The sequence below is a fragment of the Ranitomeya imitator genome, chromosome 7, assembly GCF_032444005.1.
Source record: "Ranitomeya imitator isolate aRanImi1 chromosome 7, aRanImi1.pri, whole genome shotgun sequence".
Taxonomy (NCBI): domain Eukaryota; kingdom Metazoa; phylum Chordata; class Amphibia; order Anura; family Dendrobatidae; genus Ranitomeya; species Ranitomeya imitator.
Genome location: NC_091288.1, coordinates 223,773,106 through 223,797,502, shown reverse-complemented (window position 1 = coordinate 223,797,502; position 24,397 = coordinate 223,773,106). Strand labels below are relative to the sequence as shown.

The 24,397-nt window shown below is 50.0% G+C and overlaps 1 protein-coding gene across 1 annotated transcript; it reads right to left on the bottom strand.

Moving 5' to 3' along the window:
- Positions 1–964: 964 nt before the first annotated feature.
- Positions 965–23,974, bottom strand: LOC138645699 (uncharacterized). The gene is made up of 4 exons (XM_069735173.1): positions 23,462–23,974; positions 21,973–22,099; positions 21,776–21,849; positions 965–1,694 (listed from the first exon to the last, which is right to left on the bottom strand). The coding sequence occupies exons 1-4, from the start codon at positions 23,778–23,780 to the stop codon at positions 1,267–1,269; spliced, it is 948 nt and encodes a 315-aa protein (XP_069591274.1). The 5' UTR covers positions 23,781–23,974; the 3' UTR covers positions 965–1,266.
- Positions 23,975–24,397: the final 423 nt, after the last annotated feature.

Here is a 24,397-nt window from a genome sequence, read left to right as displayed (position 1 = left end):
GCGGGGGCGGCTCCACTTCCATCTCGTTGTGCACTAGTTAGCTTTGTGGAGTTGAGGGGTGTAGGGCAGCACAGGAGGAGGTGCCAGTGTCATTGGTGGCCCAGGCAGAACCTGAAGAGGATGTGGTTCTGAAAACTGAGTCACAATACTGGTAGGAGAAGGCAGGGCCAGGAAAAGGGGTAGGAAGGGTAGGCACCTACCTAGGGCGGTACCTCCTGCCTACCCAAGGGGGAACATATCGGACAAAACAAACACTCCCATTGCTGAATTCCTGTGGTCCGTCTTCACCTTCCTTCAGATGCAGGTTTCCCTTTTTGAGGAAGCCATAGGACGAAAACTTGCATCAGAGGATCTGGTGGTAACTATTGTGTGATTAGTTCCTAATCTCATGGGTTACTTTCTGCTATGGTTGTAACGTTGACTTCACATCCGGCGCTGGCACGCTAGTAACTTACTATTGAAAGCATTCTGTGCTCCGATGAGATATAAGAACTGGGTGATTGCTATGTAATCTCTGTGTAGTATCATTATTTTGGCATACTGATGTTACTTCTTACTACCCCACTAGGTATTCAAATTGCCTCTTCTGAGAAAAAGAGGACTTAAACTCTATAGCGCCACCTGTTGGAAGCAGCGATCCTACAAGTCACAATCAACCCTTTAACGAGTCGTGCAATATGACTTAGGATAAAAGCCAAATCAGTATCTCAATTCGCAGACACGGTGTTTCGGGCTGTTGGCCCTCGTCAGTGCGAAGCATGAGAACTGATTTGGCGAGGTGAGAGGCTCTGGACTGGGGTCTAAGGGGTAACGCTTCTCCTTGTGGAGAGTGACATATCAGCTGGTATGTCACTCTCCATAAGGAGAAACGTTACCCCTTAGACCCTACCCCACTAGGGGGAGATATTACTGTGAGACATATAGGCATAGATTTAGTATTTTGTTGATTATTATCACATTGATTAACGCGTCAGGCTTTATTTTTTGGCCCATCCAACACATTTCTCAGTGTGGGCTGTGTCACTTCTATGATGTGTCTGTTCTGGGATATTTGTAGCCATAGAGTGAATATTTTATTATATCTTTATATTTGTCTATAGTTTCATTCATGAACTTCCGTCTCCTCCCCCGAGGAGCTCCCAATCTCAATGTCAGACACATAGGGATCATGATTCTGTCACCTTTACAGTCGGTTCCAGATGTGATAATGTCAGTTTAGTGAATGTCCTCCATTCAGGATAGTACCTCCTTATAAGACGGGACACTTCATTGCGAGCTACATCGTGTTATATTAAATCTGTTCATCCAAATCCATCTCTCCAAATCGTCTTTTGTGATAACATTCCTCTCCCTTATCCATCTCTCCAAATCGTCCCACTTGGCGCACTCTGTGTCCAATCTTTTCTGTACTTTTTCCACATCTCTATCATGGGCAAATTCTAATAAGATTTTCTTCCTCTCCATCTTCTCGGCATTGGGATCTCGAGTCTCCTCCATCCGGAACTCCACATCTCTCATGATCTCATACAGACACTTTAGGATCCCCTCATGTTTCCCCCGAGTTTTCCCGTGATCCTCCACTGTGTAATTCTCCACGGGGAATATGTTGTCCACTCCCATCCTCCTGAACGTCTCCTGAATGTCGGGGAGATGCTCACTCAGCTTACGGGTGACAACCACGGTGGGGAAGAGTCCTAGGACATAATGGTGCAGAGGATATTATACATGGAATGCAGGTTATTACTTATTCCGTAGATATCTAGAACTCCGTCCCTCAGCTCTGTCCGGGTTCCTCGTCTCAACGCAGATCCAGGCAATAGCTCAATATATTCAGCCTGTTCCAGCCATGGAGCTAAGGTCACAAAATCTGCAGAGAATATCCCAGCTTCCTCTCCTCTCTCTCTTATATTAACATGGCCGACTAGGAGATGAACTACAGTATGGAAATTATTCAATAAACCAAATATGGAGGAGAATATAAAAGTCAGTTTATAAGGAACACACAGCAGGTAGAGATTGTAAGAGGGATAGATGGGAGGTCACAGAAAAGGACGTTGCAATAGTCCAGGTGGGAAAGGTTGAGGATGTGTATTAGAATTGCTGTTGACACATTGACTTGATGTTGGAGAAACAACAGAATATTGTAGAAGGCAGAGGACGGTCTAGGAGGAGGAGGAGCACAGAGTAATGTAGAAGGCAGAGGACAGGTCTAGGAGGAGGAGGAGCACAGAGTAATGTAGAAGGCAGAGGACAGGTCTAGGAGGAGGAGGAGCACAGAGTAATGTAGAAGGCAGAGGACAGGTCTAGGAGGAGGAGAACAGAGTAATGTAGAAGGCAGAGGACAGGTCTAGGAGGAGGAGAACAGAGTAATGTAGAAGGCAGAGGACAGGTCTAGGAGGAGGAGGAGCACAGAGTAATGTAGAAGGCAGAGGACAGGTCTAGGAGGAGGAGGAGCACAGAGTAATGTAGAAGGCAGAGGACAGGTCTAGGAGGAGGAGAACAGAGTAATGTAGAAGGCAGAGGACAGGTCTAGGAGGAGGAGAACAGAGTAATGTAGAAGGCAGAGGACAGGTCTAGGAGAAGGAACACAGAGTAATGTAGAAGGTAGAGGACAGGACTAGAAGGAGCACAGAGTAATGTAGAAGGTAGAGGACAGGTCTAGGAGGAGGAGCACAAAGAAATGTAGAAGGTAGAGGACAGGTCTAGGACGAGGAGCACAGAGTAATGTAGAAGGCAGAGGACAGGTCTAGGAGGAGGAGGAGCACAAAGTAATGTAGAAGGCAGAGGACAGGTCTAGGAGGAGGAGGAGCACAGTATAATGTAGAAGGCAGAGGACAGGTCTATGAGGAGCACAGAGTAATGTAGAAGGTAGAGGACAGGCCTAGAAGGAGCACAGAGTAATGTAGAAGGTAGAGGACAGGTCTAGGAGGAGGAGCACAGAGTAATGTAGAAGGTAGAGGACAGGCCTAGAAGGAGCACAGAGTAATGTAGAAGGTAGAGGACAGGTCTAGGACGAGGAGCACAGAGTAATGTAGAAGGCAGAGGACAGGTCTAGGAGGAGGAGGAGCACAGAGTAATGTAGAAGGCAGAGGACAGGCCTAGGAGGAGCACAGAGTAATGTAGAAGGTAGAGGACAGGTCTAGGACGAGGAGCACAGAGTAATGTAGAAGGCAGAGGACAGGTCTAGGAGGAGGAGGAGCACAGAGTAATGTAGAAGGCAGAGGACAGGTCTAGGAGGAGGAGGACAGAGTAATGTAGAAGGCAGAGGACGGTCTAGGAGGAGGAGGAGCACAGAGTAATGTAGAAGGCAGAGGACAGGTCTAGGAGGAGGAGCACAGAGTAATGTAGAAGGCAGAGGATGGTCTAGGAGGAGGAGGAGCACAGAGTAATGTAGAAGGCAGAGGACAGGTCTAGGAGAAGGAGCACAGAGTAATGTAGAAGGTAGAGGACAGGCCTAGAAGGAGCACAGAGTAATGTAGAAGGTAGAGGACAGGTCTAGGAGGAGGAGCACATAGTAATGTAGAAGGTAGAGGATAGGCCTAGAAGGAGCACAGAGTAATGTAGAAGGTAGAGGACAGGTCTAGGACGAGGAGCACAGAGTAATGTAGAAAGCAGAGGAGAGGTCTAGGAGGAGGAGGAGCACAGAGTAATGTAGAAGGCAGAGGACAGGCCTAGGAGGAGCACAGAGTAATGTAGAAGGTAGAGGACAGGTCTAGGACGAGGAGCACAGAGTAATGTAGAAGGTAGAGGATAGGCCTAGAAGGAGCACAGAGTAATGTAGAAGGTAGAGGACAGGTCTAGGACGAGGAGCACAGAGTAATGTAGAAAGCAGAGGAGAGGTCTAGGAGGAGGAGGAGCACACAGTAATGTAGAAGGCAGAGGACAGGCCTAGGAGGAGCACAGAGTAATGTAGAAGGTAGAGGACAGGTCTAGGACGAGGAGCACAGAGTAATGTAGAAGGCAGAGGACAGGTCTAGGAGGAGGAGGAGCACAGAGTAATGTAGAAGGCAGAGGACAGGTCTATGAGGAGCACAGAGTAATGTAGAAGGTAGAGGACAGGCCTAGAAGGAGCACAGAGTAATGTAGAAGGTAGAGGACAGGTCTAGGAGGAGGAGCACAGAGTAATGTAGAAGGTAGAGGACAGGCCTAGAAGGAGCACAGAGTAATGTAGAAGGCAGAGGACAGGTCTAGGAGGAGGAGGAGCACAGAGTAATGTAGAAGGCAGAAGACAGGCCTAGGAGGAGCACAGAGTAATGTAGAAGGTAGAGGACAGGTCTAGGACGAGGAGCACAGAGTAATGTAGAAGGCAGAGGACAGGTCTAGGAGGAGGAGGAGCACAGAGTAATGTAGAAGGCAGAGGACAGGTCTAGGAGGAGGAGGACAGAGTAATGTAGAAGGCAGAGGACGGTCTAGGAGGAGGAGGAGCACAGAGTAATGTAGAAGGCAGAGGACAGGTCTAGGAGGAGGAGAACAGAGTAATGTAGAAGGCAGAGGACAGGTCTAGGAGGAGGAGAACAGAGTAATGTAGAAGGCAGAGGACAGGTCTAGGAGAAGGAACACAGAGTAATGTAGAAGGTAGAGGACAGGACTAGAAGGAGCACAGAGTAATGTAGAAGGTAGAGGACAGGTCTAGGAGGAGGAGCACAAAGAAATGTAGAAGGTAGAGGACAGGTCTAGGACGAGGAGCACAGAGTAATGTAGAAGGCAGAGGACAGGTCTAGGAGGAGGAGGAGCACAAAGTAATGTAGAAGGCAGAGGACAGGTCTAGGAGGAGGAGGAGCACAGTATAATGTAGAAGGCAGAGGACAGGTCTATGAGGAGCACAGAGTAATGTAGAAGGTAGAGGACAGGCCTAGAAGGAGCACAGAGTAATGTAGAAGGTAGAGGACAGGTCTAGGAGGAGGAGCACAGAGTAATGTAGAAGGTAGAGGACAGGCCTAGAAGGAGCACAGAGTAATGTAGAAGGTAGAGGACAGGTCTAGGACGAGGAGCACAGAGTAATGTAGAAGGCAGAGGACAGGTCTAGGAGGAGGAGGAGCACAGAGTAATGTAGAAGGCAGAGGACAGGCCTAGGAGGAGCACAGAGTAATGTAGAAGGTAGAGGACAGGTCTAGGACGAGGAGCACAGAGTAATGTAGAAGGCAGAGGACAGGTCTAGGAGGAGGAGGAGCACAGAGTAATGTAGAAGGCAGAGGACAGGTCTAGGAGGAGGAGGACAGAGTAATGTAGAAGGCAGAGGACGGTCTAGGAGGAGGAGGAGCACAGAGTAATGTAGAAGGCAGAGGACAGGTCTAGGAGGAGGAGCACAGAGTAATGTAGAAGGCAGAGGATGGTCTAGGAGGAGGAGGAGCACAGAGTAATGTAGAAGGCAGAGGACAGGTCTAGGAGAAGGAGCACAGAGTAATGTAGAAGGTAGAGGACAGGCCTAGAAGGAGCACAGAGTAATGTAGAAGGTAGAGGACAGGTCTAGGAGGAGGAGCACATAGTAATGTAGAAGGTAGAGGATAGGCCTAGAAGGAGCACAGAGTAATGTAGAAGGTAGAGGACAGGTCTAGGACGAGGAGCACAGAGTAATGTAGAAAGCAGAGGAGAGGTCTAGGAGGAGGAGGAGCACAGAGTAATGTAGAAGGCAGAGGACAGGCCTAGGAGGAGCACAGAGTAATGTAGAAGGTAGAGGACAGGTCTAGGACGAGGAGCACAGAGTAATGTAGAAGGTAGAGGATAGGCCTAGAAGGAGCACAGAGTAATGTAGAAGGTAGAGGACAGGTCTAGGACGAGGAGCACAGAGTAATGTAGAAAGCAGAGGAGAGGTCTAGGAGGAGGAGGAGCACACAGTAATGTAGAAGGCAGAGGACAGGCCTAGGAGGAGCACAGAGTAATGTAGAAGGTAGAGGACAGGTCTAGGACGAGGAGCACAGAGTAATGTAGAAGGCAGAGGACAGGTCTAGGAGGAGGAGGAGCACAGAGTAATGTAGAAGGCAGAGGACAGGTCTATGAGGAGCACAGAGTAATGTAGAAGGTAGAGGACAGGCCTAGAAGGAGCACAGAGTAATGTAGAAGGTAGAGGACAGGTCTAGGAGGAGGAGCACAGAGTAATGTAGAAGGTAGAGGACAGGCCTAGAAGGAGCACAGAGTAATGTAGAAGGCAGAGGACAGGTCTAGGAGGAGGAGGAGCACAGAGTAATGTAGAAGGCAGAAGACAGGCCTAGGAGGAGCACAGAGTAATGTAGAAGGTAGAGGACAGGTCTAGGACGAGGAGCACAGAGTAATGTAGAAGGCAGAGGACAGGTCTAGGAGGAGGAGGAGCACAGAGTAATGTAGAAGGCAGAGGACAGGTCTAGGAGGAGGAGGACAGAGTAATGTAGAAGGCAGAGGACGGTCTAGGAGGAGGAGGAGCACAGAGTAATGTAGAAGGCAGAGGACAGATCTAGGAGGAGGAGCACAGAGTAATGTAGAAGGCAGAGGACGGTCTAGGAGGAGGAGGAGCACAGAGTAATGTAGAAGGCAGAGGACGGTCTAGGAGGAGGAGGAGCACAGAGTAATGTAGAAGGAAGAGGACAGGTCTAGGAGAAGGAGCACAGAGTAATGTAGAAGGTAGAGGACAGGCCTAGAAGGAGCACAGAGTAATGTAGAAGGTAGAGGACAGGTCTAGGAGGAGGAGCACAGAGTAATGTAGAAGGTAGAGGATAGGCCTAGAAGGAGCACAGAGTAATGTAGAAGGTAGAGGACAGGTCTAGGACGAGGAGCACAGAGTAATGTAGAAAGCAGAGGAGAGGTCTAGGAGGAGGAGGAGCACAGAGTAATGTAGAAGGCAGAGGACAGGCCTAGGAGGAGCACAGAGTAATGTAGAAGGTAGAGGACAGGTCTAGGACGAGGAGCACAGAGTAATGTAGAAGGTAGAGGATAGGCCTAGAAGGAGCACAGAGTAATGTAGAAGGTAGAGGACAGGTCTAGGACGAGGAGCACAGAGTAATGTAGAAAGCAGAGGAGAGGTCTAGGAGGAGGAGGAGCACACAGTAATGTAGAAGGCAGAGGACAGGCCTAGGAGGAGCACAGAGTAATGTAGAAGGTAGAGGACAGGTCTAGGACGAGGAGCACAGAGTAATGTAGAAGGCAGAGGACAGGTCTAGGAGGAGGAGGAGCACAGAGTAATGTAGAAGGCAGAGGACAGGTCTATGAGGAGCACAGAGTAATGTAGAAGGTAGAGGACAGGCCTAGAAGGAGCACAGAGTAATGTAGAAGGTAGAGGACAGGTCTAGGAGGAGGAGCACAGAGTAATGTAGAATGTAGAGGACAGGCCTAGAAGGAGCACAGAGTAATGTAGAAGGCAGAGGACAGGTCTAGGAGGAGGAGGAGCACAGAGTAATGTAGAAGGCAGAAGACAGGCCTAGGAGGAGCACAGAGTAATGTAGAAGGTAGAGGACAGGTCTAGGACGAGGAGCACAGAGTAATGTAGAAGGCAGAGGACAGGTCTAGGAGGAGGAGGAGCACAGAGTAATGTAGAAGGCAGAGGACAGGTCTAGGAGGAGGAGGACAGAGTAATGTAGAAGGCAGAGGACGGTCTAGGAGGAGGAGGAGCACAGAGTAATGTAGAAGGCAGAGGACAGATCTAGGAGGAGGAGCACAGAGTAATGTAGAAGGCAGAGGACGGTCTAGGAGGAGGAGGAGCACAGAGTAATGTAGAAGGCAGAGGACGGTCTAGGAGGAGGAGGAGCACAGAGTAATGTAGAAGGAAGAGGACAGGTCTAGGAGAAGGAGCACAGAGTAATGTAGAAGGTAGAGGACAGGCCTAGAAGGAGCACAGAGTAATGTAGAAGGTAGAGGACAGGTCTAGGAGGAGGAGCACAGAGTAATGTAGAAGGTAGAGGATAGGCCTAGAAGGAGCACAGAGTAATGTAGAAGGTAGAGGACAGGTCTAGGACGAGGAGCACAGAGTAATGTAGAAAGCAGAGGAGAGGTCTAGGAGGAGGAGGAGCACAGAGTAATGTAGAAGGCAGAGGACAGGCCTAGGAGGAGCACAGAGTAATGTAGAAGGTAGAGGACAGGTCTAGGACGAGGAGCACAGAGTAATGTAGAAGGCAGAGGACAGGTCTAGGAGGAGGAGGAGCACAGAGTAATGTAGAAGGCAGAGGACAGGTCTAGGAGGAGGAGGACAGAGTAATGTAGAAGGCAGAGGACGGTCTAGGAGGAGGAGGAGCACAGAGTAATGTAGAAGGCAGAGGACAGGTCTAGGAGGAGGAGCACAGAGTAATGTAGAAGGCAGAGGACGGTCTAGGAGGAGGAGGAGCACAGAGTAATGTAGAAGGCAGAGGACAGGTCTAGGAGAAGGAGCACAGAGTAATGTAGAAGTTAGAGGACAGGCCTAGAAGGAGCACAGAGTAATGTAGAAGGTAGAGGACAGGTCTAGGAGGAGGAGCACATAGTAATGTAGAAGGTAGAGGATAGGCCTAGAAGGAGCACAGAGTAATGTAGAAGGTAGAGGACAGGTCTAGGACGAGGAACACAGAGTAATGTAGAAAGCAGAGGAGAGGTCTAGGAGGAGAAGGAGCACAGAGTAATGTAGAAGGCAGAGGACAGGCCTAGGAGGAGCACAGAGTAATGTAGAAGGTAAAGGACAGGTCTAGGACGAGGAGCACAGAGTAATGTAGAAGGTAGAGGATAGGCCTAGAAGGAGCACAGAGTAATGTAGAAGGTAGAGGACAGGTCTAGGACGAGGAGCACAGAGTAATGTAGAAAGCAGAGGAGAGGTCTAGGAGGAGGAGGAGCACACAGTAATGTAGAAGGCAGAGGACAGGCCTAGGAGGAGCACAGAGTAATGTAGAAGGTAGAGGACAGGTCTAGGACGAGGAGCACAGAGTAATGTAGAAGGCAGAGGACAGGTCTAGGAGGAGGAGGAGCACAGAGTAATGTAGAAGGCAGAGGACAGGTCTATGAGGAGCACAGAGTAATGTAGAAGGTAGAGGACAGGCCTAGAAGGAGCACAGAGTAATGTAGAAGGTAGAGGACAGGTCTAGGAGGAGGAGCACAGAGTAATGTAGAAGGAAGAGGACAGGCCTAGAAGGAGCACAGAGTAATGTAGAAGGCAGAGGACAGGTCTAGGAGGAGGAGGAGCACAGAGTAATGTAGAAGGCAGAAGACAGGCCTAGGAGGAGCACAGAGTAATGTAGAAGGTAGAGGACAGGTCTAGGACGAGGAGCACAGAGTAATGTAGATGGCAGAGGACAGGTCTAGGAGGAGGAGGAGCACAGAGTAATGTAGAAGGCAGAGGACAGGTCTAGGAGGAGGAGGACAGAGTAATGTAGAAGGCAGAGGACGGTCTAGGAGGAGGAGGAGCACAGAGTAATGTAGAAGGCAGAGGACAGATCTAGGAGGAGGAGCACAGAGTAATGTAGAAGGCAGAGGACGGTCTAGGAGGAGGAGGAGCACAGAGTAATGTAGAAGGCAGAGGACGGTCTAGGAGGAGGAGGAGCACAGAGTAATGTAGAAGGAAGAGGACAGGTCTAGGAGAAGGAGCACAGAGTAATGTAGAAGGTAGAGGACAGGCCTAGAAGGAGCACAGAGTAATGTAGAAGGTAGAGGACAGGTCTAGGAGGAGGAGCACAGAGTAATGTAGAAGGTAGAGGATAGGCCTAGAAGGAGCACAGAGTAATGTAGAAGGTAGAGGACAGGTCTAGGACGAGGAGCACAGAGTAATGTAGAAAGCAGAGGAGAGGTCTAGGAGGAGGAGGAGCACAGAGTAATGTAGAAGGCAGAGGACAGGCCTAGGAGGAGCACAGAGTAATGTAGAAGGTAGAGGACAGGTCTAGGACGAGGAGCACAGAGTAATGTAGAAGGCAGAGGACAGGTCTAGGAGGAGAAGGAGCACAGAGTAATGTAGAAGGCAGAGGACAGGTCTAGGAGGAAAAGGACAGAGTAATGTAGAAGGCAGAGGACGGTCTAGGAGGAGGAGGAGCACAGAGTAATGTAGAAGGCAGAGGACGGTCTAGGAGGAGGAGGAGCACAGAGTAATGTAGAAGGCAGATGCCAGGTCTAGGAGGAGGAGCACAGAGTAATGTAGAAGGCAGAGGACAGGCCTAGGAGGAGGAGCACAGAGTAATGTAGAAGGCAGAAGGCAGGTCTAGGAGGAGGAGCACAGAGTAATGTAGAAGGCAGAGGACGGTCTAGGAGGAGGAGGAGCACACAGTAATGTAAAAGGCAGAGGACAGGTCTAGGAGGAGGAGCACAGACTAATGTAGAAGGCAGAGGACAGGTCTAGGAGGAGGAGCACAGAGTAATGTAGAAGCCAGAGGACAGGTCTAGGAGGAGGAGCACAGACTAATGTAGAAGGCAGATAACACGTCAAGGAGGAGGAGGAGCACAGAGTAATGTAGAAGGCAGAGGACGTTCTAGGAGGAGGAGGAGCACAGAGTAATGTAGAAGGCAGAGGATAGGTCTACGAGGAGGAGCACAGAGTAATGTAGAAGGCAGAGGACAGGTCTAGGAGGAGGAGCACAGACTAATGTAGAAGGCAGAGAACAGGTCTAGGAGGAGGAGGAGCACAGAGTAATGTAGAAGGCAGAGGACGGTCTAGGAGGAGGAGGAGCCCAGAGTAATGTAGAAGGCAGACGACAGATCTAGGAGGAGGAGCACAGAGTAATGTAGAAGGCAGAGGATAGGCCTAGGAGGAGGAGCACAGACTAATGTAGAAGGCAGAGGACAGGTCTAGGAGGAGGAGCACAGACTAATGTAGAAGGCAAAGAACAGGTCTAGGAGGAGGAGGAGCACAGAGTAATGTAGAAGGCAGAGGACGGTCTAGGAGGAGGAGGAGCACAGAGTAATGTAGAAGGCAGAGGACAGGTCTAGGAGGAGGAGCACAGAGTAATGTAGAAGGCAGAGGATAGGTCTAGGAGGAGGAGCACAGAGTAATGTAGAAGGCAGAGGACAGGTCTAGGAGGAGGAGCACAGACTAATGTAGAAGGCAGAGAACAGGTCTAGGAGGAGGAGGAGCACAGAGTAATGTAGAAGGCAGAGGACGGTCTAGGAGGAGGAGGAGCCCAGAGTAATGTAGAAGGCAGAGGACAGATCTAGGAGGAGGAGCACAGAGTAATGTAGAAGGCAGAGGATAGGCCTAGGAGGAGGAGCACAGACTAATGTAGAAGGCAGAGGACAGGTCTAGGAGGAGGAGCACAGACTAATGTAGAAGGCAAAGAACAGGTCTAGGAGGAGGAGGAGCACAGAGTAATGTAGAAGGCAGAGGACGGTCTAGGAGGAGGAGGAGCACAGAGTAATGTAGAAGGCAGAGGACAGGTCTAGGAGGAGGAGCACAGAGTAATGTAGAAGGTAGAGGACAAGCCTAGGAGGAGGAGCACAGACTAATGTAGAAGGCAGAGGACAGGTCTAGGAGGAGGAGCACAGAGTAATGTAGAAGGTAGAGGACAAGCCTAGGAGGAGGAGCACAGAGTAATGTAGAAGGCAGAGGACAGGCCTAGGAGGAGGAGCACAGAGTAATGTAGAAGGCAGAAGGCAGGTCTAGGAGGAGGAGCACAGAGTAATGTAGAAGGCAGAGGACGGTCTAGGAGGAGGAGGAGCACACAGTAATGTAAAAGGCAGAGGACAGGTCTAGGAGGAGGAGCACAGACTAATGTAGAAGGCAGAGGACAGGTCTAGGAGGAGGAGCACAGAGTAATGTAGAAGCCAGAGGACAGGTCTAGGAGGAGGAGCACAGACTAATGTAGAAGGCAGATAACACGTCAAGGAGGAGGAGGAGCACAGAGTAATGTAGAAGGCAGAGGACGTTCTAGGAGGAGGAGGAGCACAGAGTAATGTAGAAGGCAGAGGATAGGTCTAGGAGGAGGAGCACAGAGTAATGTAGAAGGCAGAGGACAGGTCTAGGAGGAGGAGCACAGACTAATGTAGAAGGCAGAGAACAGGTCTAGGAGGAGGAGGAGCACAGAGTAATGTAGAAGGCAGAGGACGGTCTAGGAGGAGGAGGAGCCCAGAGTAATGTAGAAGGCAGAGGACAGATCTAGGAGGAGGAGCACAGAGTAATGTAGAAGGCAGAGGATAGGCCTAGGAGGAGGAGCACAGACTAATGTAGAAGGCAGAGGACAGGTCTAGGAGGAGGAGCACAGACTAATGTAGAAGGCAAAGAACAGGTCTAGGAGGAGGAGGAGCACAGAGTAATGTAGAAGGCAGAGGACGGTCTAGGAGGAGGAGGAGCACAGAGTAATGTAGAAGGCAGAGGACAGGTCTAGGAGGAGGAGCACAGAGTAATGTAGAAGGTAGAGGACAAGCCTAGGAGGAGGAGCACAGACTAATGTAGAAGGCAGAGGACAGGTCTAGGAGGAGGAGCACAGAGTAATGTAGAAGGTAGAGGACAAGCCTAGGAGGAGGAGCACAGACTAATGTAGAAGGCAGAGGACAGGTCTAGGAGGAGGAGCACAGAGTAATGTAGAAGGCAGAGGACAGGTCTAGGAGGAGGAGCACAGACTAATGTAGAAGGCAGAGGACAGGTCTAGGAGGAGGAGCACAGAGTAATGTAGAAGGCAGAGGACGGTCTAGGAGGAGGAGGAGCACAGAGTAATGTAGAAGGCAAAGGCCAGGTCTAAGAGGAGGAGCACAGAGTAATGTAGAAGGCAGAGGACAGGCCTAGGAGGAGGAGCACAGAGTAATGTAGAAGGCAGAAGGCAGGTCTAGGAGGAGGAGCACAGAGTAATGTAGAAGGCAGAGGACGGTCTAGGAGGAGGAGGAGCAGAGAGTAATGTAAAAGGCAGAGGACAGGTCTAGGAGGAGGAGCACAGACTAATGTAGAAGGCAGAGGACAGGTCCAGGAGGAGGAGCACAGAGTAATGTAGAAGCCAGAGGACAGGTCTAGGAGGAGGAGAACAGACTAATGTAGAAGGCAGATAACACGTCTAGGAGGAGGAGGAGCACAGAGTAATGTAGAAGGCAGAGGACGTTCTAGGAGGAGGAGGAGCACAGAGTAATGTAGAAGGCAGAGGATAGGTCTAGGAGGAGGAGCACAGAGTAATGTAGAAGGCAGAGGACAGGTCTAGGAGGAGGAGCACAGACTAATGTAGAAGGCAGAGAACAGGTCTAGAAGGAGGAGGAGCACAGAGTAATGTAGAAGGCAGAGGACGGTCTAGGAGGAGGAGGAGCCCATAGTAATGTAGAAGGCAGAGGACAGATCTAGGAGGAGGAGCACAGAGTAATGTAGAAGGCAGAGGATAGGCCTAGGAGGAGGAGCACAGACTAATGTAGAAGGCAGAGGACAGGTCTAGGAGGAGGAGCACAGACTAATGTAGAAGGCAAAGAACAGGTCTAGGAGGAGGAGGAGCACAGAGTAATGTAGAAGGCAGAGGACGGTCTAGGAGGAGGAGGAGCACAGAGTAATGTAGAAGGCAGAGGACAGGTCTAGGAGGAGGAGCACAGAGTAATGTAGAAGGTAGAGGACAAGCCTAGGAGGAGGAGCACAGACTAATGTAGAAGGCAGAGGACAGGTCTAGGAGGAGGAGCACAGAGTAATGTAGAAGGTAGAGGACAAGCCTAGGAGGAGGAGCACAGACTAATGTAGAAGGCAGAGGACAGGTCTAGGAGGAGGAGTACAGAGTAATGTAGAAGGCAGAGGACAGGTCTAGGAGGAGGAGCACAGACTAATGTAGAAGGCAGAGGACAGGTCTAGGAGGAGGAGCACAGAGTAATGTAGAAGGTAGAGGACAAGCCTAGGAGGAGGAGCACAGACTAATGTAGAAGGCAGAGGACAGGTCTAGGAGGAGGAGCACAGACTAATGTAGAAGGCAGAGAACAGGTCTAGGAGGAGGAGGAGCAGAGAGTAATGTAGAAGGCAGAGGACAGGTCTAGGAGGAGGAGCACAGAGTAATGTAGAAGGCAGAGGACAGGTCTAGAAGGAGGAGCACAGACTAATGTAGAAGGCAGAGAACAGGTCTAGGAGGAGGAGGAGCACAGAGTAATGTAGAAGGCAGAGAACAGGTCTAGGAGGAGGAGGAGCCCAGAGTAATGTAGAAGGCAGAGGTCAGATCTAGGAGGAGGAGCACAGAGTAATGTAGAAGGCAGAGGACAGGCCTAGGAGGAGGAGCACAGACTAATGTAGAAGGCAGAGGACAGGTCTAGGAGGAGGAGCACAGAGTAATGTAGAAGGCAGAGAACAGGTCTAGGAGGAGGAGGAGCACAGAGTAATGTAGAAGGCAGAGGACGGTCTAGGAGGAGGAGGAGCCCAGAGTAATGTAGAAGGCAGAGGGCAGATCTAGGAGGAGGAGCACAGAGTAATGTAGAAGGCAGAGGACAGGCCTAGGAGGAGGAGCACAGACTAATGTAGAAGGCAAAAAACAGGTCTAGGAGGCGCACAGAGTAATGTAGAAGGCAGAGGACGGTCTAGGAGGAGGAGGAGCACAGAGTAATGTAGAAGACAGAGGACAGGTCTAAGAGGAGGAGCACAGAGTTATGTAGAAGGCAGAGGACAGGCCTAGGAGGAGGAGCGCAGACTAATGTAGAAGGTAGAGGACAGGTCCAGGAAGAGGAGCACAGACTAACGTAGAAGGCAGAGCACAGGTCTAGGAGGAGGAGCACAGAGTAATGTAGAAGGGAGAGGACAGGTCTAGGAGGAGCACAGAGTAATGTAGACGGCAGAGGACAGGTCTAGGAGGAGGAGGACAGAGTAATGTAGAAGGCAGAAGACGGTCTAGGAGGAGGAGGAGCACAGAGTAATGTAGAAGGTAGAGGATGGTCTAGGAGGAGGAGCACAGAGAAATGTAGAGGGCAGAGGACGGTCTAGGAGGAGGAGGAGCACAGAGTAATGTAGAAGGCAGAGGCCAGGCCTAGGAGGAAGAGCACAGAGTAATGTAGAAGGCAGAGGACAGGCCTAGGAGGAGGAGCACAGAGTAATGTAGAAGGCAGAGGACAGGTCTAGGAGGAGGAGCACAGAGTAATGTAGAAGGTAGAGGACAGGTCCAGGAGGAGGAGCACAGAGTAATGTAGAAGGCAGAGGACAGTTCTAGGAGGAGGAGCACAGAGTAATGTAGAAGGCAGAGGACAGGCCTAGGAGGAGGAGCACAGACTAATGTAGAAGGCAGAGGACAGGTCGAGGAGGAGGAGGAGCACAGAGTAATGTAGAAGGCAGACGACGGTCTAGGAGGAGAAGGAGCAGAGAGTAATGTAGAAGGCAGAGGACAGGTCTAGGAGGAGAAGCACAGACTAATGTAGAAGGCAGAGGACAGGTCTAGGAGGAGGAGCACAGAGTAATGTAGAAGGCAGAGGACAGGCCTAGGAGGAGGAGCACAGACTAACGTAGAAGGCAGAGAACAGGTCTAGGAGGAGGAGGAGCACAGAGTAATGTAGAAGGCAGAGGACGGTCTAGGAGGAGGAGGAGCACAAAGTAATGTAGAAGGCAGAGGACAGGTCTAGGAGGAGGAGCACAGAGTAATGTAGAAGGTAGAGAACAGGTCTAGGAGGAGGAGGAGCACAGAGTAATGTAGAAGGCAGAGGACGGTCTAGGAGGAGGAGGAGCCCAGAGTAATGTAGAAGGCAGAGGACAGATCTAGGAGGAGGAGCACAGAGTAATGTAGAAAGCAGAGGACAGGCCTAGGAGGAGGAGCACAGACTAATGTAGAAGGCAAAGAACAGGTCTAGGAGGAGGAGGAGCACAGAGTAATGTAGAAGGCAAAGAACAGGTCTAGGAGGAGGAGGAGCACAGAGTAATGTAGAAGGCAGAGGACGGTCTAGGAGGAGGAGGAGCACAGAGTAATGTAGAAGGCAGAGGACAGGTCTAGGAGGAGGAGCACAGAGTAATGTAGAAGGTAGAGGACAGGTCTAGGAGGAGGAGCACAGAGTAATGTAGAAGGCAGATGACAGGTCTAGGAGGAGGAGCACAGAGAAATGTAGAAGGCAGAGGACAGGTCTAGGAGGAGGAGCACAGACTAATGTAGAAGGCAGAGGACAGGTCTAGGAGGAGGAGCACAGAGTAATGTAGAAGGCAGAGGACAGGCCTAGGAGGAGGAGCACAGACTAACGTAGAAGGCAGAGAACAGGTCTAGGAGGAGGAGGAGCACAGAGTAATGTAGAAGGCAGAGGACGGTCTAGAAGAAGGAGGAGCACAGAGTAACGTAGAATGCAGAGGACAGGTCTAGGAGGAGGAGCACAGAGTAATGTAGAAGGCAGAGGACAGGTCTAGGAGGAGGAGCACAGACTAATGTAGAAGGCAGAGAACAGGTCTAGGAGGAGGAGGAGCACAGAGTAATGTAGAAGGCAGAGGACGGTCTAGGAGGAGGAGGAGCCCAGAGTAATGTAGAAGGCAGAGGACAGATCTAGGAGGAGGAGCACAGAGTAATGTAGAAGGCAGAGGACAGGCCTAGGAGGAGGAGCACAGACTAATGTAGAAGGCAGAGGACAGGTCTAGGAGGAGGAGTACAGACTAATGTAGAAGGCAAAGAACAGGTCTAGGAGGAGGAGGAGCACAGAGTAATGTAGAAGACAGAGGACAGGTCTAGGAGGAGGAGCACAGTGTAATGTAGAAGGCAGAGGACAGGCCTAGGAGGAGGAGCACAGACTAATGTAGAAGGTAGAGGACAGGTCTAGGAGGAGGAGCACAGAGTAATGTAGAAGGCAGAGGACAGGTCTAGGAGGAAAAGCACAGAGTAATGTAGAAGGGAGAGGACAGGTCTAGGAGTAGCACAGAGTAATGTAGACGGCAGAGGACAGGTCTAGGAGGAGGAGCACAGAGTAATGTAGAAGGCAGATGACAGGTCTAGGAGGAGGAGCACAGAGTAATGTAGAAGGCAGATGACAGGTCCCGGAGGAGGAGCACAGAGTAATGTAGACGTCAGAGCAGAGGACAGGTCTAGAAGGAGGAGCACAGAGTAATGTAGAAGGCAGAGGACAAGTCTAGGAGGAGGGGCACAGAGTAATGTAGAAGGCAGATGACAGGTCTATGATGAGCACTGAGTAATGTAGACGGCAGAGGACAGGTCTAAGAGGAGGAGCATAGAGTAATGTAGAAGGCAGAGGACAGGTCTAGGAGGAGGAGCACAGAGTAATGTAGAAGGCAGAGGACAGGTCTAGGAGGAGGGGCACAGAGTAATGTAGAAGGCAGATGACAGGTCTATGAAGAGCACTGAGTAACGTAGACGGCAGAGGACAGGTCCAGGAGGAGGAGCACAGAGTAATGTAGAAGGCAGAGGACAGGCCTAGGAGGAGGAGCACAGACTAACGTAGAAGGCAGAGAACAGGTCTAGGAGGAGGAGGAGCACAGAGTAATGTAGAAGGGAGAGGACAGGTCTAGGAGGAGCACAGAGTAATGTAGACGGCAGAGGACAGGTCTAGGAGGAGGAGGACAGAGTAATGTAGAAGGCAGAAGACGGTCTAGGAGGAGGAGGAGCACAGAGTAATGTAGAAGGTAGAGGATGGTCTAGGAGGAGGAGCACAGAGAAATGTAGAGGGCAGAGGACGGTCTAGGAGGAGGAGGAGCACAGAGTAATGTAGAAGGCAGAGGCCAGGCCTAGGAGGAAGAGCACAGAGTAATGTAGAAGGCAGAGGACAGGCCTAGGAGGAGGAGCACAGAGTAATGTAGAAGGCAGAGGACAGGTCTAGGAGGAGGAGCACAGAGTAATGTAGAAGGTAGAGGACAGGTCCAGGAGGAGGAGCACAGAGTAATGTAGAAGGCAGAGGACAGTTCTAGGAGGAGGAGCACAGAGTAATGTAGAAGGCAGAGGACAGGCCTAGGAGGAGGAGCACAGACTAATGTAGAAGGCAGAGGACAGGTCGAGGAGGAGGAGGAGCACAGAGTAATGTAGAAGGCAGACGACGGTCTAGGAGGAGAAGGAGCAGAGAGTAATGTAGAAGGCAGAGGACAGGTCTAGGAGGAGAAGCACAGACTAATGTAGAAGGCAGAGGACAGGTCTAGGAGGAGGAGCACAGAGTAATGTAGAAGGCAGAGGACAGGCCTAGGAGGAGGAGCACAGACTAACGTAGAAGGCAGAGAACAGGTCTAGGAGGAGGAGGAGCACAGAGTAATGTAGAAGGCAGAGGACGGTCTAGGAGGAGGAGGAGCACAAAGTAATGTAGAAGGCAGAGGACAGGTCTAGGAGGAGGAGCACAGAGTAATGTAGAAGGCAGAGAACAGGTCTAGGAGGAGGAGGAGCACAGAGTAATGTAGAAGGCAGAGGACGGTCTAGGAGGAGGAGGAGCCCAGAGTAATGTAGAAGGCAGAGGACAGATCTAGGAGGAGGAGCACAGAGTAATGTAGAAAGCAGAGGACAGGCCTAGGAGGAGGAGCACAGACTAATGTAGAAGGCAAAGAACAGGTCTAGGAGGAGGAGGAGCACAGAGTAATGTAGAAGGCAAAGAACAGGTCTAGGAGGAGGAGGAGCACAGAGTAATGTAGAAGGCAGAGGTCGGTCTAGGAGGAGGAGGAGCACAGAGTAATGTAGAAGGCAGAGGACAGGTCTAGGAGGAGGAGCACAGAGTAATGTAGAAGGTAGAGGACAGGTCTAGGAGGAGGAGCACAGAGTAATGTAGAAGGCAGATGACAGGTCTAGGAGGAGGAGCACAGAGAAATGTAGAAGGCAGAGGACAGGTCTAGGAGGAGGAGCACAGACTAATGTAGAAGGCAGAGGACAGGTCTAGGAGGAGGAGCACAGAGTAATGTAGAAGGCAGAGGACAGGCCTAGGAGGAGGAGCACAGACTAACGTAGAAGGCAGAGAACAGGTCTAGGAGGAGGAGGAGCACAGAGTAATGTAGAAGGCAGAGGACGGTCTAGAAGAAGGAGGAGCACAGAGTAACGTAGAATGCAGAGGACAGGTCTAGGAGGAGGAGCACAGAGTAATGTAGAAGGCAGAGGACAGGTCTAGGAGGAGGAGCACAGACTAATGTAGAAGGCAGAGAACAGGTCTAGGAGGAGGAGGAGCACAGAGTAATGTAGAAGGCAGAGGACGGTCTAGGAGGAGGAGGAGCCCAGAGTAATGTAGAAGGCAGAGGACAGATCTAGGAGGAGGAGCACAGAGTAATGTAGAAGGCAGAGGACAGGCCTAGGAGGAGGAGCACAGACTAATGTAGAAGGCAGAGGACAGGTCTAGGAGGAGGAGTACAGACTAATGTAGAAGGCAAAGAACAGGTCTAGGAGGAGGAGGAGCACAGAGTAATGTAGAAGACAGAGGACAGGTCTAGGAGGAGGAGCACAGTGTAATGTAGAAGGCAGAGGACAGGCCTAGGAGGAGGAGCACAGACTAATGTAGAAGGTAGAGGACAGGTCTAGGAGGAGGAGCACAGAGTAATGTAGAAGGCAGAGGACAGGTCTAGGAGGAGGAGCACAGACTAATGTAGAAGGCAGAGGACAGGTCTAGGAGGAAGAGCACAGAGTAATGTAGAAGGGAGAGGACAGGTCTAGGAGTAGCACAGAGTAATGTAGAAGGCAGAGGACAGGTCTAGGAGGAGGAGCACAGAGTAATGTAGACGGCAGAGGACAGGTCTAGGAGGAGCAGCACAGAGTAATGTAGAAGGCAGATGACAGGTCCCGGAGGAGGAGCACAGAGTAATGTAGACGTCAGAGCAGAGGACAGGTCTAGGAGGAGGAGCACAGAGTAATGTAGAAGGCAGAGGACAAGTCTAGGAGGAGGGGCACAGAGAAATGTAGAAGGCAGATGACAGGTCTATGATGAGCACTGAGTAATGTAGACGGCAGAGGACAGGTCTAAGAGGAGGAGCATAGAGTAATGTAGAAGGCAGAGGACAGGTCTAGGAGGAGGAGCACAGAGTAATGTAGAAGGCAGAGGACAGGTCTAGGAGGAGGGGCACAGAGTAATGTAGAAGGCAGATGACAGGTCTATGAAGAGCACTGAGTAACGTAGACGGCAGAGGACAGGTCCAGGAGGAGGAGCACAGAGTAATGTAGAAGGCAGAGGACAGGCCTAGGAGGAGGAGCACAGACTAACGTAGAAGGCAGAGAACAGGTCTAGGAGGAGGAGGAGCACAGAGTAATGTAGAAGGCAGAGGACGGTCTAGAAGAAGGAGGAGCACAGAGTAACGTAGAATGCAGAGGACAGGTCTAGTAGGAGGAGCACAGAGTAATGTAGAAGGTAGAGGACAGGTCTAGGAGGAGGAGCACAGACTAATGTAGAAGGCAGAGAACAGGTCTTGGAGGAGGAGGAGCACAGAGTAATGTAGAAGGCAGAGGACGGTCTAGGAGGAGGAGGAGCCCAGAGTAATGTAGAAGGCAGAGGACAGATCTAGGAGGAGGAGCACAGAGTAATGTAGAAGGCAGAGGACAGGCCTAGGAGGAGGAGCACAGACTAATGTAGAAGGCAGAGGACAGGTCTAGGAGGAGGAGCACAGACTAATGTAGAAGGCAAAGAACAGGTCTAGGAGGAGGAGGAGCACAGAGTAATGTAGAAGGCAGAGGACAGGTCTAGGAGGAGGAGCACAGTGTAATGTAGAAGGCAGAGGACAGGTCTAGGAGGAGGAGCACAGACTAATGTAGAAGGCAGAGGACAGGTCTAGGAGGAAGAGCACAGAGTAATGTAGAAGGGAAAGGACAGGTCTAGGAGTAGCACAGAGTAATGTAGACGGCAGAGGACAGGTCTAGGAGGAGGAGCACAGAGTAATGTAGAAGGCAGATGACAGGTCTAGGAGGAGGAGGACAGAGTAATGTAGAAGGCAGATGACAGGTCCCGGAGGAGGAGCACAGAGTAATGTAGACGTCAGAGCAGAGGACAGGTCTAGGAGGAGGAGCACAGAGTAATGTAGAAGGCAGAGGACAAGTCTAGGAGGAGGGGCACAGAGTAATGTAGAAGGCAGATGACAGGTCTATGATGAGCACTGAGTAATGTAGACGGCAGAGGACAGGTCTAAGAGGAGGAGCATAGAGTAATGTAGAAGGCAGAGGACACGTCTAGGAGGAGGAGCACAGAGTAATGTAGAAGGCAGAGGACAGGTCTAGGAGGAGGGGCACAGAGTAATGTAGAAGGCAGATGACAGGTCTATGAAGAGCACTGAGTAACGTAGACGGCAGAGGACAGGTCCAGGAGGAGGAGCATAGAGTAATGTAGACGGCAGAGGACATATCTATGAGGAGCACTGAGTAATGTAGAAGGCAGAGGACAGGTCCAGGAGGAGGAGCGCAGAGTAATGTAGAAGGCAGAGGACAGGTCTAGGAGGAGGGGCACAGAGTAATGAAGAAGGCAGAGGATGGGTCTATGAAGAGCACTGAGTAATGTAGACGGCAGAGGACAGGTCTAGGAGGAGGGGCACAGAGTAATGAAGAAGGCAGAGGATGGGTCTATGAAGAGCACTGAGTAATGTAGAAGATAGAGGACAGGTCTAGGAGGAGGAGCATAGAGTAATGTAGAAGGTAGAGGACAGGTCTAGGAGGAGGAGCACAGAGTAATGTAGAAGATAGAGGACAGGTCTAGGAGGAGGAGCGCAGAGTGATGTAGAAGGCAGAGGACAGGTCTAGGAGAAGGAGCACAGAGTAATGTAGAAGGCAGGATACAGGTCTAGGAGGAGGAGCACAGAGTAATGTAGAAGGCAGAGGACAGGTCTAGGAGGAGGCGCACAGAGTAATGTAGAAGGCAGAGGACGGTCTAGGAGGAGGAGGAGCACAGAGTAATGTAGAAGGCAGATAATTCTATTTATTAATTCTTTTCCAATTGTGTTGGTGATATGAGGCATTACCTGCACCAGGAGGTCACGCTCAGATATGTGTATAGCACGGTTATTCTAGGCACTGTATGTTATTATATGTATAGATATTATATGACACATATGGATATAATCTCGTTCTGTTGTTACCTGTTATTTTTTTGGCCTTAGTGAGGATTTCCTTCAGCTCGCTTTCTTCTGTGGTGGCGATCTGTGTGTTCGCACTGTGAGATAACAGTGAATGACACCATGATTACCTCTGGAGATGTCATGGAGCAGAGGCTCTCAGAGATATTTCATCTTCTCGTACTGTAGAACATCTGTAGATATAAATGTGGAGGTCTCACCTGTAGACGAACACAGGAACGATGAAATCTGCTGAGCGATCCACTAAGTCTGCGGTCAGCACTATGTTCACCATGTCTTCATAGTCAGGGCGCCATCTGACTTCACAGCCCAAAGGCAGAAAGTTCCCTGGATCGTGGAGAAGAGATATCTGGTAAATGTCATGGAGTCACTCACCAAACTTGTCTTCTTATCTCGCTCTGTGCTATTGTGTCTTCTGTCAAAGTGTTCCACTCCTGATGACATCTCATTGTTCTCTGGGATCTAGAAACCATCATCAGAAGGGCATAACCATTAATAACGGATCCAAGGACCTGGACCCACAGACTACACTGTAGCTAAGAAGTCGTGCTCAATGTCAGGAGGCTGCTACAAACTCAGATAAAATCACTCAATAACTTACTTTTAAGACCATATCTAGAATATCGGACTCAGTATTGGAAACGTGAAGCAGCAATTATGGACAAACACCATACATGTCTTTCATAGCCCTCTAGGTCAATGTGTTCAGCAGCAGCATTAGATTACTGCCACTGGGAGATGCGGTGGTGAAGACTCTATAGATGGTCCCACCTCCAAGCAAAGAAGACCCAATCAAGATGAAGGCAAAAGGGCCAACAAGTGCTAAGCATCTCTGGGAACTCCTTCAAGATTGTTGGAAGACCATTCCCGGTGACTACCTCTTGAAGCTCATCAAGAGAATGCCAAGAGTGTGCAAAGCACTCATCAAAGCAAAAGGTGGCTACTTTGAAGAACCTAGAATATAAGACATATTTTCAGTTGATTCACACTTTTTTGTTTAGTATATAATTCCACGTGTTAATTCATAGTTTTGATGCCTTCAGTGTGAATGTACAATTTTCATAGTCATGAAAATACAGAAAAAGCTTTAAATGAGAAGGTGTGTCCAAACTTTTGGTCTGTACTGTACGTGGAGAGAAAAATAGTAAAACATTCTCATTGGGGTCTGTTACAGAGGCTCCTCAGCATGGCATGTGGCTTTCTCACACCTAAGTGGACCAGGTAATTCTCTGTAAACGGGGAAACGAGCTGACATTTTCAGAATAAATCAGGCATGAATCAGTGATGAATTTCATCCGCCTATGGCTGCTGTTGATGCTTACATCGGCAGTTCCATCTGTCTGACCATCCGTGGTCTGTCTTCTACTCTGCTGCAGCCTATGCTGATCGCCCATACTCAGCCGGGCGTCTACACCCGTCCATCATGTCATCTCTACCCTAGTACAACTGCTGCCGGAGCCGCCCATTGCCGACCCGTTACAGTCACAAATCTCCTGTTCATCTAATCCTGTACTGTGCAGTTGCTGTCTCTATTATTTACACTTCTGGTTTTTAAAGCTTCTTGCTTTGCAGTATTTTTTCTACACTTGTTTTAAACTTTTGTACAGCTTTCAGTATATATATTTATATCTCTGCAATTCATATGCCATCCAGATTGTGGCACAACGTGAAGTCATCTCCGGCACTCACCCAGCTGGGCGTAGATCTCCCCGGTCTCATCCTTGTTCATTTTGGCACATCCTCGGTTGTCCACCAAGGTGATGGTCTCCGTTAGCTCATACGCATTCCTTATCATGGTCTCGGGCTTCTCCGCTGACCCGGCCACCTTAGCATGGGCCGTATAGGGTCCATCATCCACCACGTACTTACAGGAGTTGATGAAGGAGGATTTTCCATGACCGGTGTAACCGAAGAGCTGCAGGAGAACCCGGGAGTATCCCTGATGACCCCGGGGCCCATTATTCAGGGTGAAGTTCCTGATATAATCCTTCATGGACCGAGAATCCATGGTTGGTTCTGGAAAAGAGCTGTTTCTTTGAAGAGAAGTCGGTTCTGTGGAGAGGAGCTGGTTCTGTCAAGAATAGCTGGTTCTGTAGAGAGGAGCTGGATTTGTAGAGACGAGCCGATTGTCGCCAAACAAAATTGGGTTGTTCCTCTCTTTCTCAGGAGTGTAATTTTTTACTGTCTTTTGAAGGTGAAAGTGAAAGTAAAACTTTCCGGTTACTTCTATATAAAGGACACCGTATTAACCCTTTGTGAAGGGGAAGAAATAAGAAGTCGCCCACCCCCCTCTCCTTCTTCCCTCTATATGTTGCACAGTTTATAAATGTGAAAAGAATATGTGTCCTACTCTCATGTTCCATCTTCTACGGCCGAGGATAGAGTGGGGAGAGCTCAGGAGAACTTGCAGAAGGTCCTGCTCCCTAACAGGACCCCTCCCCAGACTTACAGGGTGAGTATTTATTAATAACTTGGTTCCGTCTGTGGTCGCCTGGCAGCTCTTAGTCTTGGCGTTGGCTGCGCTGAGGCCACATTCACACATTCAGTATTTGGTCAGTATTTTACATCAGTATTTGTAAGGCAATAGTAATGGAAAATGCTGAAGTTGTGACGAATTTCTATTAG

What these genes read in the sequence shown, in the direction of transcription:
- LOC138645699 (XM_069735173.1), bottom strand. Translation starts at nt 23,780, where the DNA reads ATGGATTCTCGGTCCATGAAGGATTATATCAGGAACTTCACCCTGAAT. An exon ending in GTTCCTGTGTTCGTCTACAG is followed by an intron (nt 21,850 to 21,972) that starts GTGAGACCTCCA and finishes GTTATCTCACAG; the next exon opens with TGCGAACACACAGATCGCCA. An exon ending in TAAGGCCAAAAAAATAACAG is followed by an intron (nt 1,695 to 21,775) that starts GTAACAACAGAA and finishes ATTATGTCCTAG; the next exon opens with GACTCTTCCCCACCGTGGTT.